A 20,496-nucleotide genomic window follows, 5' to 3' on the forward strand; every position below is an offset into this window, starting at 1 on the left:
GGTACAGCACCAGAAGTGCTCAGACAGCCTCTCCTCCTGCCAGCTCGCCCGATGCCTCAGTTCTCCCCTATCTGAACCTACATCTCTTCTGCTGGGCCACTGGATCCGAGGGGAGAAGCTAGAGATGGAAGAGACCTACTGGGCCCCCTAGAGCAGGGGTGGGCAAACTATGGGCTGTGTCCAGCCCATCAGACCTTTTAATCCGGCCCTCAAGCTCCTAGCGGGGTGGGGACATGCCGTGGCTCTGTGCAGAACCGCCTGGCTGCGCCTCCTCATAGGAGCCAGAGGGGGACATGCCGCTGTTTCTGAGGTAAGCGCTGACCGGAGCCTGCACCCCTGACCTCCTCCCACACCCCAACCCCCTGCCCCAGCCCTGATCCCCCTCCTGCCCTCTGAACCCCTCGGTCCCAGCCTGGAGGATCCTCCTGCACCCCAAACCCCTCATCCCCAGCCCCACCCCCAAGCCTGCACCCCAACTCCCTGCCCCAGCCCGGAGCTCCCTCCCGCACTCTGATCCCCCCAGCCCTAGAGCATCTCCCTTGGCTAGTGCAGGAGCGCCCCCTGCAGTCCGTTCTCCAGGGTTGTGCTCATTGTCTTCTCCCAGACCTCCCTTTTGCCCCCACTCCTCACAGCTTTCCCAGCTCGTTGGGTCCCGGCGTGTGCAGCCAGCACAGATATAAGAGCGCTGCCCCGGCCCCTCTCCAGGGGAGGCAGGACTGTCTGAGTTCTCTGCCAGGCTCTGGCACAGGCTCGCTGTGTGCCCTGGGGGAAGCCATGCGACTTCTGTGTGCCTCGCTTCCTCTGTGTGCCGTGGGGGTGCTAAGAGCTCACGGGGGTTGGGGCTACGAGCTCAGTTCCTGCAGGTTTGTAAGATGCTGTGAGGTCCTCACAGGGTGCTAGAGGAGGGAACAGTTTTATTTATTGTCGCTAAACTACTCTGCGTCGGCCTCCTGTTTATTCCAGGACCCGGCTCCACCCTGCCCCCCTTGAGTCTACATCCTTCCAAGGACATGCTCAGGGGCGGCTCCAAGCCCCAGCACGCCAAGCGCGTGCTTGGGGCGACATGCCGCGGGGGGTGCTCTGCCAGTCGCCGGGAGGGCGGCAGGCGGCTCCGGTGGACCTCCCGCAGGCGTGCCTGCAGAGGGTCCGCTGGTCCCACGGCTCCGGTGGAGATCCCACAGGCACGCCTGCTGGAGGTCCAGCGGAGCCGCCTGCCGCCCTCCCGGCGACCGGCAGAGTGCCCCCCGCGGCATGCCACTCTGCTTGGGGCGGTGAAATGTCTAGAGCCGCCTCTGGACGTGCTCCAGCTGATTTAATTGATGTCCCCTCTCTGCTGCCCTGGCCCCCTCTGTCCATCTAGTACCAGCTCGTACCACTCCTGAGCCTTCTCCTTTGCAGCTCAGGCCATCTAGAACAGCCTCCTGGTACCTCGTGGCCTCATTTTCCAAATCCCTTGCTTGTAGCCCCCCGGCTGTGTATGGGTTAGCCCTGCAATGTTGCCTGGGATCCATTGGGCATGAAAGCAGCTAGGCCGTCAAGCTGTATGCTGAGGTTTATTGCATTGATCGTTGTGTTTATTAGTTGTCTGGAGGTGCGTCACATCAGCGACTTGCAAGGAAATTCTCCCGCCCCAGGAGACTTGGGCCAACAGTTCTCAGACTTGGATGTTGGTCAAGTGAGGCATTTTCATCTGGACCCGGGCACGTGGGTTTGGCGACCAGAGCCTCCATTGACTCCAGTGAGCAGCTTTCCTTCGGGGACCGAACTGTGGAGGGATAAGCCTGACTTTAGGCACCTGGGTTGGCGCAAGCTGGTCCAGAGACACCCTGTACCTATGGATTGTGTGTGTAGGGGGCATAAGTAAGAGCAGAGTGAGGGCAGTGTCTTCAGCAGATGTTACAAGCCAAGCAGTTCAATCGGGGGCGGGGAGGGCACATGACTCCCCCCGCCATGCATCACCTCGGAGCTGGGCTTAGGGGCTACGTAAAGGCGTCTCCCCTGCCCTAGGCAACACTTTCGCAGGCATCCGCCCCACCGCTAGGAACCATTTCCTGTTACTCGCCCTGGGTTCCCCTTTTCTTGGTGTAATCCTATTTCCTCCTGGGGAGGCCCCCGCGGAGCACCCTGAAGAATTCCTCGCCCTCCTCGGTGTTCACAGCCTTCAGCCGCTTGTAATCTCTGTGCTTAGCCCAGCCAGACACGTTGTCTGGCCTGTAAATCCTTCAGCTGCTTGTCGCCGTCTCCCTGGGTGCTGTGGGCTGATGGACTCTCCCCTCCTGCTCAGTGACCTGGTGCCTAGGCAGCTCCCTGCAGTACTGGCTTTGACTGACCCTCTCTTATCCTGCAAACCCCTTTCCTACCCCCCCGCCCCCGGCTGAGCCAGCTCGCGGCATGTCCTGCTGGCTCTGTTGCTGGGTGGCATTTGCTGAGCTGGCCCCTAACTGGTGGGACGGGTCCCGTTGCAGGTGCAACACCCAGGATTACATCTGGCACAAGGGAATTCGCTGCGAGTCCATCATCACCGACTTCCAGGTGATGTGCGTGGCCGTGGGCTCGGCGGCACTCGTGGTCCTGCTGCTCTTCATGATGACCGTCTTCTTCGCCAAGAAGCTCTACCTGCTCAAGACTGAGAATAACAAGCTGCGCAAGACCAAGTGAGCGGCCTGGGGAGCGGGCAGGGGCCCGGTGGGGGGGGCAGGGAGAGAGCCCACGGGGAGGGGGCTGGCAGGATGCGGGAGGTGGTGGGAAGGAACCCAGCTGGCAGCTCACAGGAGAGGGTCCATGTGCTAATCAGCTTGTACCGTGCCCACCTGGGGTCCCACGGGAGCTGACCTGTCTGCTAGCTTACAGGGAGTATGCTGGTCGGGAGGGCACATGCAGCTAACCCGGAGGGGAGCATCCACTTGTCTAACCCATGGGAGGGTACCTGAGCACATGCCAGCCAGCCCGCCCATGGGATGCCAGTGAAAAACGGAAGGGCACCTACCTGCTATCCAAGGGGAGTGACTGCCTGCCAACCCCCGGGGGCATTCCTGCCCCCTGGCCCTGCCAGCTGGGGAGGCGACACTGTGGAACAAGAGAGCTCACGGTTTTTAGGCCATCTCTGCTCCCACCTTTGGCCCAGTTCTCCCCAGTGTGGGTCCTGACCCACAGGTGTGGAGCAAAAGACTGGCATGCGTGTGTACATGCCTGTCATCCAGCAAGGTCCCCACATGCCGTGCACCCCCTGGTGAAGTGCAGCCACCTCTGGGGGGGGGGGGAGGACACAGCAGTTATAGAGCCAGTTATAGAGTTCGAGGCCGGAAGGGATGCTGGATCATCTCATCCGGCCCCTGGTATGTCACAGGCCATCAGCACCACCCTGCACCCACACACTAAACCCAGCCACCAATGTATGGCAGCCCTAAGGACATGCCGCATGTGCCACAGAGGGACAACTGGAAGGCCAGAGGTGCAGTTGGACAGCACACAGCAATACTGTGCTGCAGATTAGGACAGGAATGAAATTGTCCAGTTGAAATGGATGGGGCAAAATGCGAGGTTTGAATCTGGCCAGAGCCCCGCGGCTGACTCCCCTAGAACAGCCTGCAGCCAGCCAGTGTTTGGGCTGCATTGGAAACTCTTGGGGTGTCGGTACTTTCTGTGCTACTGGGAACCCCATTTCTAGCAAGGGATCGGTGTGAGCAAAGAGCAAGGCCCGGCCCTGTGTCTGGCTCTCACAGTGTGTGCTCTTGTTATGCTGACTAAGACCAGCTAAGGGGGTGCTTGAGCTGCGAAAGTCTAATCTGGATCCTGGAGTCCAGGAGCTTTGAGAGGAAAGAGAGCGTTCTGAGCCTTCAAGCAGGCATCCCTGGAGGGAAGGAGGAGCTCACAGTTACTAGCAGACTCCCCTAGCAAGTCTGTTGGGAATGGTGTCGCACAGCAGGGTGTAGGGAGCTCCCCAGAACCCCAGTCTCAGCAGGAGTCTATCGGGAATGGTTGTGACGGGTTCGGTCACAGAGAGCCCCTTGGGACTGTCACCTAAGGTGCTGAAATGACCTCTGAGCCCGTTTTCCCTGATGGCTTGGGACTCCAGTACCCTGCCTTCTTGAGCCAGACACACTAGCCTGCTGCAACCCAGACCCAGGTCTGAACCACGCCCCCAAAGTGGCAGTGTAGTGGGGCGGCTGCCCCACTCCTGGAGAACAGGGGTTAAAACAGCCAAGCTGGGCTGATTGGGGAAGCAGCCACAGCTGTGGCCAGAAAGGGCTGTGAGCCAAGAGCTGAGTCAGTCTCTCCCCAGCCTTGGAGGGAGAAGGACCGGGCTGCCTGGGAGCTCAGGGTACAGGGAACGGAGCAGGGCTGGGGAAAGGCCAGAGACGCTGGGGAGCTCCAGCCTGGCGAATCCCCAGGCTGCGGGCCTTGCTAAAGGCCAAACAGGTACTGGGATTGCAGAGGCTGTAGCCTGGAGTTAGGTGGAGACAGCTGGTCCGACCCCCCCTTGCCAGTGATGAGTGGCCTTTTACAGACTGCGGTTTGCCCCAGTGAGCGGGGGCTAGACGATGACTGGCAATAGCCACTGAGGCGAGGTGGAGATAGAGGGTTGGGGGTTCCCCTGGGAGGGGAAATTCAGAGCGGGCTACTGCAGAGGGTAGAACCCCAGGATAATTGAACCGGGGGCCTGAGGCAGGTGACCCACTGGCCAGCAGAGGGCGCTCCAAGCTGGAATCGAGCCAATTCCCAGGACAACCAGCAGGAGGCGCTGCACCGCTTCACTACAGGCAGACTTAACCGAAAACAGCTCAGAAAGTGAGCCTGTCTTCAGCATCCGGACATCCAGTTCCCAAGGGGATCCAAATCCCAAATAAATCTGTTTTACTCTGTATAAAGCTTATACAGGGTAAACTCATGAATTGTCTGCCCTCTATAACACTGATGGAGAGATATGCATAGCTGTTTGCTCCCCCAGGTATTAATCACTTACTCTGGGTTTGTTAATAAACAAAAGTGATTTTATTAAGTATAAAAAGTAGGATTTAAGTGGTTTCAAGTAATAACAGAACAAAGTTACCAAGCAAAATAAAATAAAACAAAACATGCAAGTCTAAGCCTAATACATTAAGAAACTGATTACTGGTAAAATCTCACCCTCAGAGACGTTTCAATAAGCGTCTTTCATAGTCTAGGCGCCTTCCTAGTCTGGGCCCAATCCTTTCCCCTGGTCCAGTCCTTGTTCCAGCTCAGGTAGTAACTAGGGGGATTTCTTGTGACTGCAGCCCCCTTTATCCTGCTCCACCCCCTTTTATAGCTTTGGCCCAAGGCAGGAATCTTTTGTCTCTCTGAGTCCCCACCCTCCTCCTAAATGGAAAAGCACCAGCTTTAAGATGGATTCCAGTGTCGTGACATGGCCACATGTCACTGTAAGACCTCATTCTTCATTACCCACATCACTACACAGGAAGGCTTGCAGGTAAATAAACCCATTCACAACCAGTTGTCCTAGTCTATGGGAGCCATCAAGATTCCAAGCCACCATTAATGGCCCACACTTTGCACAATGACAGTAGGACTTCAGAGTTATACTTCATATTGCTAGCTTCAGATACAAGGATGATACATTCATACAAATAGGTTGACCACACTCAGTAGATGATAAGCTTTGTAATGAGACCTTTTTGCATAAAGCATATTCCAGTTACATTATATTCACACTCATAAGCCTATTTCCATAAACATATGGCGTGCAACATCACAATGGTGTCACACAGCAGGGTGCAGGGAGCGCCCCAGAACCCCCGTCCCAGTGCAGGCCCTTCCACTGTTTCCCCGTGCAACGTGCATTCATCCTCGCACCACGGCGCAGGAGGAAGTGGCTGGGTTGGTTCGGGTGCTGAGTAATGGGACAGCCCCATGGGACGCAGCATTGTGCTCCCGCCTGGCACAGCTTCACACTCCAGAGACCCGCGGAATCCCTGCCAGAGCCCGTGAGTTATGTGAGCAGAGGGCTGCCTGGCCGGTGAGCTGGAACAGTGTCGTCCGTCGCTGTTATGCTCGTCAGCTAGTAAATCTCCCGGGTGAAATCCCAGAGTCGTGCGTAGCAGCGAGCGAGCCACAGGAGCAGGCTCTCCCCCCGCAGTGTGAACAGCCTCAGCAGGGAGGGCATTGGGATCAGGCAGGAGGGGTCGTAGGGTGACTGGATGTCCCGTTTTTAAAGGGACAGTCCCGTTTTTTGGGACCTTTTCTTATATAGGCACCTGTTACCCCCCCCACCCCCGTCCCGTTTTTTCACAGTTGCTGTCTGGTCACCCTAAGGGGCCGTAGGGTGTCTCTGACTCTCTCTGGCTGGGGTTTGTCACCATCTCAGCAGGCTGAGATCTCTGCCAATAAGCAGAGTCTGGGTGGGAAACCTCCCAGTGGTGTGGGTGAGTCAGTAGGTGGTGCACTTACCGCTGTTAGTACTGAAGCAATGCCCCTGTCCGGTGCTAGGGGGCGCTGTGCTGCGGGAAGTGCCATCTTTTGAGTGAGCCATAAAACAGGTGCTGACAATTTGCGGCTATCGAAGATCCCCTGGCATTTTTTGGAAAAGTTGGAGTATAACCCCCCTGTGTCCTAGTCAGAGCCCAGTCTGGATAGTTAGATTCTGCCTCTCTAAATCCTCTGGCAGTGTTAAGTGGAGAAGGTATTCTTCACGAATTGTGCCAGGCTGTTGGGTAGTGTTGCTGTGTGCTGTTCATCAGCTGATGCCACCCACCCCAGAGGTGGCTGCATTTCAGTGAGTTGGCACTTTGGAGGCTTGGGCTGCAAGGCTTTATAGACATGTCATTCATCACTGTTACCCTGCAGCATTTTTAATAATTTAACATTCTTTATAAACATTAATTTTCATGGCCCCCATGGGAGTTGGAGGTTATTGAACTTCTCTGGTCTAAATTATGCAGGAGATGAGACAAGATGAGCCCTTCGACCTTAAGATCTCTGATTCCCAGTGTTAAAGATGGGGAAACGGAGGCACAAGGCAGCAGTTCGTGTCGTCGCTGGGCTTAGAACCCAGGCGTTCCTGGCTCCCGTTGTTGGGCTCGGACCCATAGCCCACACTGCGGCTTGGTGCTTGTCTCTTGGACAAAGGGCTGTGTGCCAAGCCATGCATCTCTTAGGGGCAGCTCTCAGCTTGTGTTAGCAGGGTAACGGGATGGGGCAGCCTTACCACTTCCCCAGCCCCAGTGAGGTCTGGAGTGCAGGAAGACGGCCCCCCCCAAAACCATCCCAGCTCCTCAAGAGAGACCCAACTGAGCTTTGCCTTTGCATGCTCAGACTGTAGGTGCATGTTACTCTCTGCCCTGAAGAGACTGGAGGGGAACAGACTGAGCCAGCTGCTGGAGTCACCCCCATCCCGTGAGCATCCATCTGTTGGCTTTGTCAACCTCTGATTATACCCCCCAAGCAGCGCGGTGCTGGACTGCAAAGGCTCGTAGGATCCCCACCACCTGTGATGGACTGGACGAGCTCAGCTAGATTCCCATCCCCCGGGGCCAGGCAGGAGGGCTCCCTAACGAGTGGTTAATTAATGTTTGTAAAGTGCCTAGTGTTATTATTAGGAAGTGCTTTGCGCTGCCTGGTTTGAATGTCCCAAGCGATGGGGCACTCACCTCTCTCCCCCTGGAAACGATTCCACAGCCCAGTCTCACTAGCCACGCCTCGCTCCTAACACTCGGCCTCATTTTTTCCCTTTCTTAATTTCATCCCATTGCTCCAGCTGGCGCCCCACAGCCCCTGCTGTCTGTTCATTAAGCCCCCTCCCTCCGTGGTGGGTGCACCCTGCGGGATCATGCAGACTCTTCTCTCACATTCCCCCAGGGCTAGACATCGATAGCTCTTTGTCCCGAAGAGCCCAGCAAACTCCGCAGTACACAGGACATGTGAATTGCTTCAGCCCTCTCAGAAATGCAGCCAGCTCTGGAGTGACACCTGGTAGCTGTTAACAGCGCACAGCAACATGACACAACACTGTAGCGTGGCAGTGAAGAATTCTCCATCCAGTGAATCACAATCCTTGGTGGTTCATTAGCACTCGTTACATCTTCAGAGCACTTCCCAGGCAGTAACCATTTTTGTAACCCCCCGTCACTGAGGTCGTTAAAGATTATTCCCATTTTATAGATGGGGAAACTGAGGCATTGACGGGACATGATTTACCTTAACGCTATGAAGAGGGTCATTTTCAGAGCAAGGTTTAATCCTCACGATTTCCTAGCTCCCAGTCTTGTGAGCAAACCTCTCAGCTTGCAACACAAGAGGAGATTAAGAGGAGCGGGCTTTACATTTCTTCCATTTGAATTTGGCCAGGACACTTGGGGTCTCACCCCAGCCTCTGCACAATGGGACCCAAGGTTATGGGCAGGGCCCTGGGTTTCTGAAACCGTCCACAAAGTTGCAGCAGGGCACAAGCTCACACACGCTTGCCAGCCTGCACTCGGCTCCATGCTAAGATGCACCCACCCTCTGCGGCCCTTTTGGATGAGGCCCTGATGCAGAGGTGGGTGGACGTGGCATAGTGGGGGTGACCCTGGTGTCTCGGGGAATGGTATCCCCTCTCCCCACTGCAGGGAGCTGGCTGGCTGACTGGGGCCCATTCAGGGCTTGGGATTCTCATTGGGATGAAAGAGGCTCTGTAAATTGGAGCGGCTCTTTTCAGATCTAAATCCAAGCTCTAACGAAGCCCAGCTGCCGGGATCGGTGCCTAGCGGCTGCCCCTCTGTACAGCCTGGGAACTGCCTTGGACTCTCCTCCTGAATGACTGGGGGTCATGGGGCCGGCCTGCGTGTCAGCACATGCATGCGGCACTTTTCTCCCATTCGCCGGCACAAATGCAAACGAGCCAGGCCCTGGGCCCTGCCTGAATGCACAGCCACAAAGCGGGTGTCCCTTCCGCCCCTCCTCCGGGGAGGCGCGGGAAAGAGCTTTGCAAAGCCCTCAGCAGCTGCTGCTCTGCATGGGGCTGCTTAGCCTGGCAGCAGCAGATGGTGTTTTGTCCGTTCCCAGGGCCAGGAGCCTCTGGGGAAAACCCAGAGGGACAGATTCCACCAGGCACCAGCCTCTGGTCACCGGGGGGGCAGGGGGAAGGGTGCTGGCCGTCACTCCGGCAGCATCACCCCAGCCGTGTCCCCTGACCTGTGTGAACGTGCATGGAGGGGCATGCACGAGAGAGGGGTGTGTGCACACTAGTGCAGGGTGACACAGCAGGCGTGGAGAGGGTGTGCTAGTGTGTATGGGGGAGGGGTGCGCACCAGTGTCCATGGAAGAGTGTGTAGTGTGTGTGTGTGTGGGGGGGGGGGGGGGAACCATATGCTTATATCAGGGCAGCTGCCTGTTGAGTTACCCCCCCTTGTGGCCAGAGGCAGTTTTGCAGCAGGCTGCCTCTGTTGCCCCGAAAGATCTCCAGGCAGTTTTTCTCATGGCTAAGAGCCCCTCCTCTTCCCACCCCCCCCGAACTATTCAAAACAAGCCGCAGGCCACAACACGAAGGGTCACACTCAGCTCTGGCTCTTCTGCCCCAGTCTGCGCTGCACACAGCGACCCCTCCCACCCAGCCCTTTCTAGGCGGAGCGCAGCCTTTTCGGCTTCCTCCTTTTGCCCACCTCCCACTGTGCTGCGGGCGCAGGCAGGCAGCAGATCTACTGCCGTCCTGCGGAGAGCTCCTCCCAGCGGGCCTGCCCCACCCTGTCCTGCGCCCTGAAAAGGACGGTGTCCTGGGTTTTTCCCATCCCACTACTAATTCCCTGGGGCTGCTGCCTCTCCTCCAGCGGCCACCATTTCCTGAGCCATTGTTCATTCCATTGTTCCTGGAACGGGGTCTTCTGGGTCTTTCTAGGATTAAAGGGCCAGTGTACCTGTTACAGTGCCCATGAGCAGGTATAGGTGCACACATGTGCATACCTGGTCTAATCGGTGGAGATGTGCATGCAGAATGGCGTGCGGGGTGTGGAGACACTCATGTGTGCACGCGATTCATTCAAATTAATGTAGGATCGGGGGTGAGTATATGGGCGTGCAGGCTGGCTTGGGAGTGTGTACACACCAGCGTGCCAGGCGAATGAGTGTGTGCAAATGGGCCTAGAGGTGAGGGTGCGGACGAGTGTGTGTGTGTTTGCACGCACATACCAGTGTAGCTGTGCGTACAGGCCAGTATGTGTGAGTGTGACCATGGTGAAGGTCCATGTGGGCAGCGTGTGGGGACTCCAGGAGATGGCACTAGCACGGCCCCATCTCCGACTCTGCCTGTGACAGTGGCCCCACTCCCTGCTGTTAGGGAGGCGTCCCTGGCATGAGGCGCCTCCTTGTGCCGTCACTCTGTGTTAGCAAGAGTGCATGAAGCGAAGGCCTCTGGGAAGGCGCTGGAGATGAGCTGGATGGCGGGCCAGGGCAGGAGGGGCTGGGTGTTGGAGGGGAGGGTTGGTTGGCTCGGCATGTGCTCCTTGCTGTGTCTTGACTGAGCTTGTGGGGCCTGTTGACTAATAGCCACTGGCCAGCACATATGTACGTATTATCCTAATAATACTTCCCACATTATCTATATCCCAAGCATTTCAATATACATATTGTACCTATGGAGGCCACTTGGCCTGCCCCTGCGTCATAATCCTGAACACTGATGCTCAATATCCCATAACTCTTTGCACTGGCCGAGGGAGGCCTTGGCCCGACTAGATAGGCAAACTGTCGGCATCAGGGCAGCTGATTATGTCTTCAGAACAACAGGAAAGGAGCTGCCCACACGACCTTGGTGGTGCTTTCATCCCCCTTAGCACCTGGAACGTCCATACGCGACATTAGGATATTGGATATTAGGAAACACTATTTCACTAGGAGGCTGGTGAAGCACTGGAATGGGTTACCTAGGGAGGTGGTGGAATCTCCTTCCTTAGGAGTTTTTAAGGCCTGGCTTGACAAAGCCCTGGCTGGGATGATTTAGTTGGGGATTGGTCCTGCTTTGAGCAGGGGGTTGGACTAGATACCTCCTGAGGTCCCTTCCAACCCTGATATTCTATGACACAAAGCCAAAGGTACGTCCCCGTCTGGAATACATGGGGCACCCCAGGCTCACAAACACGTGAAAGCTGAATGACGGATGCGGTACCTTTTTCTGGTAAACAAGTAGGGTATGAAATACTGGTTTCAGGGCGTGGCTTTAGGCAGCCTGCCTTCTGCGTAAGGTGAATGGCACATCGCTGCATGGGATGGCTCTTCTGGGGCCCATATCGCGTAGGACCTTTTCCCTGTGCCATACTAATCAGTGTGTTATTTGGTCTCTTGGGTATATTTCCTAACCGAAATGTGGTCAAGCAATTGACTGTACGACTGATCACCAGGCTGCTGACCTCTCGCCATTTGTGTCTCCTCTCCCCGCTGGCAGGTACCGAACGCCGTCCGAGCTCCACAACGATAACTTTTCCCTGTCCACGATTGCCGAGGGCTCCCATCCAAATGTAAGGACACTTTGCAACACCCCATGTAACCTCTCCCCTCATGCCCGTGCATTGGCTTACTATGATAACATTATCTGTCAGGTAACTCGTCTTCTTCATGTCTCCCCCTTCTGCACGCCCCCCCCCTCCCCACAGCCTGCGCTGGCCAGGGGCTGCTTCAGCGCGCGCATGCAGAGTCACGGCACAGAGAGCGGGGGCACTGCGGCTACTGGTGCCAACGGGCTGGCCCTGGATCAGGCTGTGGTGAACCCCCCTCCCCCATCTGCACAGGCCTGCCCCTGGGAGCAGTGCAGAGGGGAGTAGAGGTGTAGGGGACTCCCGGGCCCCTGTGACAGGCTGCCCAGCAGGACGTGGCAACATGTCGTGGACTGTAACCCCACCCACAAGCGTTGCAGTGCCTGGCATCCTGCTCGCTTGTGATACAGCAGGATCCTGGCAGGAGCTGGGTGGCGTAGGGAGCCCAGGCAGGAGCCTGTGGGGCAGGACAGGGTGGGAGCCAGGAGCAGTTTCAGGTCTGAGGAGAGGGAGTGCAGGGGCTGAAGATGTCTGAGGTTCACACGCTTAGGAGGGAGCCAACACCCATGGAGGGGCCATGAGGAGGGAATGCAGAGTTCAGGGCCCTGCCGGGGGCACAGAAAGGGTTTGCCGGGGATGGTTACTGGCTCCAGGGGGGATGTCTGCAGGCCGGGGCCGTGGACTCACCCTGGGGACCCTGACATAGACACGGGTCTGAGTGGGCTGCCACTGGCCGAGGTTTTCCCAGGACTGTCCTGGGCAGTGTGGAAGGGTGCTCAGCACCCACTGCCAGCCAGCCAGTGTTGTGGGCTCAGGACCATCCCAGACCTCCCGGTACTTCGTACCTCAGAGGTGGCAGCCATTAGCCCGAGTGAAGCCGCTGGGTGGAACGTCCTGCTCTCCCTCCCGCCTTCTCACTGGCGGTGCCCAGAGCGGCCCCTCTCTCGGGGCAAACCCCAGAACAGCAATGGCGGGAGTGGGGAGAAATCCCCATTTTCCCACCCCTGTTCTCTGACACTGAGCGAGGCCCCTGATCCTCGCAGGCTCTGGGAGCTCGCCCTGCTGGAGCAGAACCCCCTGCTCGGCCTGCGCCTCGCACTCTGAAGCAGCCTCCGTCAGTGCCGTAGCGGCTGCCAGCCCGTCTAGTCAGCGTCTCCCCCCTGTCGCTCATTTTGGCTTCTTCCCCTGCCCTCCCTCTGTCGTGTCCATGCTCACGTGGGAGTGCTGTGCAGCCTGGACGGCAGGGCGGCGTGGCTGGTCTGTGTGTGTCGCTGTGTGTCACTCACTCTCTCCAGAAAGCGCCGTGGGGCCTGTGTGTGTCGCTGTGTGTCACTCACTCTCTCCAGAAAGCGCCGTGGGGCCTGTGTGTGTCGCTGTGTGTCACTCACTCGCTCCAGCAAAGCGCCGTGGGGCCTGTGAGGTTCTGAGGCCTTGTCTAGTGCAAACCCCTATCCCATGTCTTGGGACCTTGCTGGCTGCGTCGGGAGGGGTGGGGGTGGACCCTGAGAAAGGGACAAAGACCCCCCAAGGCATGGGCATGGGGGGGGGCTCTGAGCCCTGGGTGTTGTACATGGAAATAGGGGCCTCAAGCCCTCAAATGGGCGACACAAAGACCTGAAATGGGAGAGGCTGAGCTGACCCATGACCCAGGAGATGCTGTGGGACCCAGCACCCCCAACTGTGGGGCATTCTAGGCACTGTGCCCCCAACCATAGGGCATTGCAGGACCCTCTCTGTGTGGGACACTGTGGCACTTTGTGGGACACTGTGAATGTAAGATTTTGAGGGACCCATTGTGTCACCATGCGTGGGACATTGCAGGGTCCTGCCCCGCCATATCTGGGATGATGTGGGTCACTGATCCCTGAAATCCAGGGAGCATTTTTTCCCCCACACCCTTTCTCTGCCCTCCCTCCGGCTCCCTCCCTCTCTCTCCCATTTCCCCGGTGCCCCCAGCTCACCTCTCCATGTCCCTGTGCCCGCTCTGCCCCCTCGGAGCAAGCAGGGTTCCTTGGGGAGTGAGTGGGGCTGACGCAGCAGCATGGGGCAGCCAGATGGGACCCAGCCAAGGGCAGGGTGCCTGAGAGATCCTGCATGCCCCCCTCCAATTTCCCAGCAAAGGGGTCTTACCTCAGGAGGCCACTCTTGGCCTGTCCACCTGGGCTCGGTGGGTTTGCAGCCTGCTGAATCCTCCAGAGGCTGGGCTTCCTCTCTGTGCCTGACCAGGGGCTCCGCCCAGCTCCTTTCTCCCTGTCAGAAAAGGGAGCCAAAGACGCAAACTGCAGAGCGTGTCCAGCTAAGGGCAAGTACAGGACAGATGCTCACCCAGAGCTTCCCCTTTGCCTCTCGGTAGGAAGGTGTTGTAAGGTTAGGACCTGGGTGCAGAGAACGCCACCATTGGGGGTGAAAACTAACCAGTTATCTCGTGCAGGGCTGGCTTTAGGCCAGTCCCCCCGATTCCCTGGAATCGGGCCCTGTGCCTTAGGCGTCTTTTTAATTTTTAATTGTTTTTTTACTCACCTGGCGGGTAAGGGGTGGGGCCGCTCTGGGTCTTTGGCGGCATTTTGGCGGCGGGGGGTCCTTCGGTGCCACGGAAGACCCAGAGCGGATCCCCCGCCACCGAAGTGGTGCCGAAGCCCCGGTCTGCCGCCGGGTATTCAAATCGGACCCCGCCGTTCATAAAGCCGGCCCTGGTCTCTTGGTCTCCTCTTCCCATCCCCTGACTCACCCCTGAAAGTGAGCACTGAGTCGCAAGCCAGAGCCTCGGGAGCCCTGGGCAGCACTGATCGCAGACAGTTAGTATAGGCGCAGTCCCAGCTCCAGAGCGTGTACAGGGCTTTAGAGAAGACTCAATGAGAGCCCGACGCAGAGAGCAGGTGACAATCGAAGAGGAGGGCAAGGGTGAGCTGCAGCGTTTATTGCGATTAATCTACCTTTTCTAACGATCCTGACCTTTGGGTAGGACAGAGAATGATGCTCACTCTTCTATAGCTCCCTTCATGGGGGATCTCAAAGCACTTGGCACACACTCCCATGGCACCCCTGAGAAGAAGGGGATGGATATATATGGATCACTTCACCCACCACTGAAATGCAGCCCGCTCTGGGGTGGATCCCAGCACTTGATTCACAGCACACAGTAACACTGTGCAGTATAGCTAGTTGAGGCTAGAAAGTGCGTGTCCCCTCTGGCTGATACTGGAATGGCACTGCTAGATTTCAGGCCATGGGGGTTTGCACTTATCCTCCAGAGCTCAAAAACACTTCCCCACAGTTGGAATAATATTGCCTTATGTTTCAGAGGGTGAAAATCAGAAACAGAGAGAATCCAAGTGACTTGCCCAAGGGCATGCCGGGAGGCCAGTATCAGGGTTGGGACAAGAACCCAACTCTCCTTATCTCTCACTCCTCTCACCACAACTGGCCGTCCTTGGTTCGTAGCCATCAATCCCCCTGTCCTTAGGGCTATGCACTAACCTGCTGAGCTGAATGGCTCGCGGGGGGCTGGGAGGAAAGATCCCAAGGGCTCCACTAGAGAAACGAAGGAGCCATTCATTTCCCCACTCCAGGGTGGAAGACATTGGCCACATCTTGAGAAATATGAGAGAAACTTAGCAGCACTAATATATGGGCCGTTTGGCATCTGGATCTATGAGGCTGGGGGACCATCAACCATCAGTATAATCAAGTCCTCTGTCTTCCCCACCTCCCCGGTCTGACCCATTGCTTCCCAGGTCCATCAGCTGCCTAAGTTGGCTGGGTAAGGAGCTGTGCACGGGAGCTGGCCCCCTTCTCCTGACTGCTCTGCAGATCAGCATCCTTCCTGGTTACATCCCATGGGCTTGCTCCTGTGTAATCGGAGTTTGGCTCAACGGAGAGGAAGGAGTGCAAGGATCAGACCTGTTCCAGCACCTCCCAGGTGTCTTCTCCAAACCCCGTGCTCTGGCTTTGAGCTGCTTCATTTGTTTTCTTTCCCTTCTCACCAACACAAACAAAACCTTGCAGCAATGGCAGCCTGGATGGCTTCAAGGATTGGTTCCAGATGGTGGCACCTTCCCCTTCTAGGGCCTGGCTTTGAGTCCCGTCTAGTGGTCTGTGGGAAGCAGGCTGGGGGTGTCTGGATTTCCCCATCTCAGAATCCACCACCACAGCTGACCATAGGTTTGAACTGGCCCTGGAGAATGAACTGCCCTCCCATCCCCAGAGGGGGGCTAAGGCAGGCAGATCGGCAGAGTGAGGTGTGTGAGAAGTTAGGGGGCTCGCTGGGGGAGAGTCTCTGGCCTGTGTTATATAGGAGGACAGACCAGATGGTCTCCTCGGCCTTAAAATGTATGAATCTTCCACTGAATCTGTCCAGGCTGTACCTGTCCTGTGCACACAGAGGGGAGCTCAGGCTCCAGGGATATTAATCTAGTACCTTCACCACGCTCAGTTAAATGGGGGGAAAACTGGTAAGGAGAAACTGGCCTAAAGATGAGTATTTTGTGACAGGGGAGCTACCGCTGGACAGATCTGATCAGCTTGGAGCACTTTGAGTCTCAGAATTTGCATCTGTCACTCCACAGCTACATAACCACAGTTACTCGATGTGCAAAGCATCAGTGATTGGGATGGCATTTAATTAAGCCTGCTGGTCGAACGTGCTACTTTAGTGTGTCACGTGATTAGCTAACCCTTCTCTGGGCTCTTGGCAGGCAGCCAGTTTCTCAGCGTAGCACCCGCTAATAGCTACAAATTCATTATTTGTTGCATTTGTTTTCTCATATGCAGTATGTTGGGTACTAAAATCCTGCAAGGAGCCTGCAACTGCCTAGGTCTTCATTATGCTGCCTATCATGGCCATGCAGAACTTCACGGCAGCACTGGGGACAGAGCTCAGATCCTCCTCCTCCTCCAAAAGCATAGGCTCCTAGGAGTTGAGCCAAAAGAGAATCTCCTTTACCTGCTAGAAGTATAGCACCTATGACACACGGCATAGCAGTACTGATTCCATCCAGTAGAGGGCAGTGCTGCAGATACGGTATTGGCCTTTCACAGGGCTGGACTCATCTCACTCTCTAGTGGCTGGAGGTCTGGAAGTGATGTTAGTCACTACTCATGGCTTTCTCCCTTTAGTCCAAGGGAGCAGTCCAGAATGCCTTTCGATCCAAACGTACCAGCTCACGCCTTACCAGAGGCAGATTCCTCCTGATTTCTGGAGTGGCTCAGGGCATCATGCTCATGTACAAGTAGCAAACCTCCCGTCAATGGACTTGATTCATTGTCTGTAGAATTATTGTTATATGGGGTGCAGACTAAGCCCCTGAGGGAATTGCTGGTGCAATGGTTGGGTAGCACAGCAGAGAGGCAGCATGTTAACATGTCAGCGCCAGCCGTTAACATCTCTGTATCCAGGGGAGGCAGGGGTCGGAAAAGCAGAGGCTGTTGCGAATGGGAGTGGAGGTGGTGTGGCGGAGCGGGGCTGAAAGGCTGTGGGAGGCAGGACGGGCACAGCAGGAGTGAGGCGGCTCGGCAGAGCTGGGAAAGGACCCAGAAGTGGAAGAGCAGAAGGGCTGCCGGACAGGAGCCAGGCGGGATGGGCAGAGGTGTGAGCTAGCCCGGAGCTGCTGGAGGCTCTGCCAGGCCCCGGGGGGATGCCATCTACAGCTGTCTTTTCAATCCTTTATCATTCATGTGGTAATGTAGATTTTACAGCCTAGAGGACCTCCTGGGGTGGCAGCAATATGCAAAGGACATCTGAAGGGTTAGGCTCTGCTGTTTGGGGCCCCCAGAAAGATCCCCAGGAGCTCTTCACGCTGCCTCCAAAACAGCAGCTCCCTCACAGACACCCAGCTCGCAGCCCACCAGACACCTTGCACCATCCATAATGCTGGGGCCCTGCCGAAGAAGCTCCCCCAGGAGCAAGAGGCTGGTGATGAACCCTGGCCGGCTCCGATGAGGGTATGGCATTGGAGCACTTGGCAGCAGTGATTTTTTTTTTTTTGAACATAAGAACAGCCACACTGGGTCAGACCAAAGGTCCGTCTAGTCCAGTATCCTGTCTGCCGACAGTGGCCAGTGCCAGATGCCCCAGAGGGAATGAACAGAACAGGGAATCATCAAGTGATCCATCCCCTGTCGCCCATTCCCAGCTTCTGGCAAACAGAGGCTAGGGACACCATCCCTGCCCAGCCTGGCTAACAGTCATTCATGATCTATCCTCCATGAACTTATCTAGTTGTGGTTTTTTAAAACACTGTTATAGTCTTGGCCTTCACAATGTCCTCTGGCAAGGAGTTCCACAGGTTGACTGCGTTGTGCGAAAAAATACTTCCTTTTGTTTCTTTTAAATCTGCTGCCTAGTCATTTCATTTGGTGACCCTAGTTCTTGTGTTACAAGATAGAGTAAATAATGCTTCCTTGTTTACTTTCTCCACACCACTCATGATTTTATAGACCTCTATCATATCAGGAATCAGGATGCCCAGTTTCTATTCCTGGTTCTGCCACTGACTGGCTGAGTGACTCTGCCTCAGTGTCCTCATCTGTAAAGGATTAAGGTGATGACACTCATAGGCACCAACTTTCCCCAGCGCCGGTGGGTGCTCGTGCCTCCCTAGCCCCGCTCCCATTCCAACCCCTGCCCCAAAGTCCCTGCCCCAACTCCGCCCCCTCCCTGCCCCTATTGGACCCCTTCCCCAAATCTCCGGCCCTGCCTCGTGCCACGTTTGCCCTCCTCTGCCCTCCCTCCCAGCGCTTGCCGTGTGAAATAGCTGTTTCATGGCGCAAGCACTGGGAGGGAGGGGGAAAAAACAGGCACACGGCACGCCCAGGGGAGGAGGTGGAGGAGAGCTGGGGCATTGGGGCAGGGTGAGGTGCTGCCGGTGGGTGCTCAGCTCCCACCAATTTTTCCCCGTGAGTGCTCGAGCCCCTGAACACCCATGGAGTCCGCGCCTATGGTGACACTGGCGACCTGTCTCACCAGGGTGTTAAGAGATTTAGTTCCTGTGGTTTACCTAGCAGTACCAATTAGTGCAGCGGCGGATACGGTAACTGTTAGTCCCTCCCCCGACTTTGTAAAGTGCTCTGACATCTGCAGGTGGAAAGGGCTCAGTATGATTGTTCATTAGGGGCTGCAGCATGGAAGCAATGTCTGGGAAACCCCAGTAAACAACCTCCATCGGCAACATGAGGAGGAAACAAAACAATCACAATCCTTTCCCCAAAGGCTGTGTGTCGAGGGGGACACAATTCCCCAGCCCTGCCTCTCACCTTCTCGAAACTGAACCCAGCTCGGGCAGTCTCCATTGCTGTGACAGGATGCATGGCATCAGCTGGCCCCTAAGGCAGGCAGGGTCCTTTGTTTATGCTCAGTGGCTTTCAGAGCTGAGAGCAAGGCCATGCAGTAACTCACTGAGAGCAGATTTAATTCATTGTGGGTTTGTTTCAAAGCTGAGTCATGGAGTCTCGTGGCAGGACATGTCCGAGAGGATGGCAGGCGGGATGAGTGTGGGTGACAGGCCGGCTGAGAACCTTCTATGGTAATTCGCAGCGAGGGAGCCCCTCTGCTCCAACTCGCAGTGCTGATCACCCCCTGCTTTTTCAGTGCTCTGCTAATAAAGAGTGGCAGGGTTTCTCTGGCTACTCTGGCCTCCTTCAGAGCCTCCTCTGTGACCTCTTTTCTCCCTTCTTTTTTTCCCCCCTCTTTCTTTTCTAGGATGACCCCAATGCTCCCCACAAACTGCAGGACTCGCTGAAATCCTGCATGAAAGAAGAGGAATCATTTAATATTCAGAACTCCATGTCGCCCAAGCATGATAACGGGAAGGGCGAACAGGATGAGGCTGGTGTGAACTGTCTGCAGAACAACTTGACATGAAGGAAACTGAGAGGACGGGGGAGAGAGAGAGAGAGAGCACACTCCATTTCCTATTGTACAACTCTCATTTCTAGTAACTAGTTTGTTATATTTTCCCCGGCTCCATGGCATGCTTTGGTGTATTTTGTACAGAGAAAAAATAATACAAAAGAAGAATCAAAATGCTCTTCAGATGAATTGTGTCCATTGGGTTGTCTGGTATGTGCTCTGTCTGTATATTGCTTGGGTTAGTTCCACGGCTGTGATTTCTAAACCTTTGCTGTTACTCAACTGACTTTTTTTGTACTTCTACCCAACTTTTTTTGAAATACGAGTTAAAAACAAAAAAAAGAAAGATCTTGAAATAAAACATTTTTTTAAAGTTAAGCCACGCGGTTGCCTGTTGCTGTTGTGTGAGTGGGCTGGACTGTAATCCCTGGCTTGGAGATGGAAGAGGTCAGATAGGTCATTGATAGGCCACGATCGACTCCTGTTTCCAAGGGGCTGCCCATTTCAGCGCTCAGCAAGTGTCGATTACTCATCGCAAACAACCATTGTTGTAAATTTAGCCCTTGGTGCTATTTGCATATTGATCGTGATAGCTGTGAATATATTTGAAAGTATTTGCCAAATGGATTATGGGTGATAACCCGCAGCTGTCCGTAGATCCAGCACAAAGTCTGTGCAGCACTGAAGTCCTCAAAGTAGTGGTGCAGTGACCTTGAATTGCACCCGATTTGAAAAAATGTTAGCGCCTGGATTGGCAGGGAGCTGTTCACCGCATCTTGTGGCTAGCCATTAGTCATGGGCTGTGCTAACCCAGTCAAGCCACATTATATGGTTTCTGCCCCTTACTGGCAGACCGAAGCATGTTAAACAGAATAACAAATAGCAGCTAACATCCAGCCGAATAGTACTGTCTGACACCCTGCTGGGGTGTTGATTGCTGTCTCACAGGGAGCAGCTCCCCCTGCAGAATTCCCAACACAACTTCCTAATGCCACCTGTGGAGGGCTGGCGAGGATCCTGGGGAAATGTTGTTTGGAAGGGGGTAATTTCCTGAAGTCCTTACTCAGGAAAAGCTCTCATTGGCATCAATGGGGTTTGGCCTGTGAGGCTTGCTTGGTTTGCCTAATAATGCCAGGGTGAAACTGAGTCGGAGCCTCAATTTACTCCATTGCA

The 20,496-nt window shown here is 55.7% G+C and overlaps 1 protein-coding gene across 2 annotated transcripts in view; it reads left to right on the forward strand.

The window, feature by feature from the left end:
• Window positions 1-19,643, forward strand: part of CSPG5 (chondroitin sulfate proteoglycan 5) — a 35,820-nt gene extending 16,177 nt beyond the window's left edge. The window contains exons 3-5 of one of the 2 annotated variants that reach the window (XM_039523523.1): window positions 2,466-2,654; window positions 11,390-11,462; window positions 19,174-19,643. In XM_039523523.1, the coding sequence (XP_039379457.1) occupies window positions 2,466-2,654; window positions 11,390-11,462; window positions 19,174-19,335 (424 nt within the window). In that variant the 3' untranslated portion in view covers window positions 19,336-19,643. Of the gene's footprint in view, window positions 1-2,465; window positions 2,655-6,917; window positions 8,105-11,389; window positions 11,463-19,173 lie in introns of those variants that run through there. The other variant, XM_039523524.1, reaches the window with a different exon arrangement.
• The last annotated feature ends 853 nt before the right edge of the window (window positions 19,644-20,496 follow it).

This window comes from Mauremys reevesii, linkage group 2 (genome assembly GCF_016161935.1).
Source record: "Mauremys reevesii isolate NIE-2019 linkage group 2, ASM1616193v1, whole genome shotgun sequence".
Lineage (NCBI taxonomy): Eukaryota > Metazoa > Chordata > Testudines > Geoemydidae > Mauremys > Mauremys reevesii.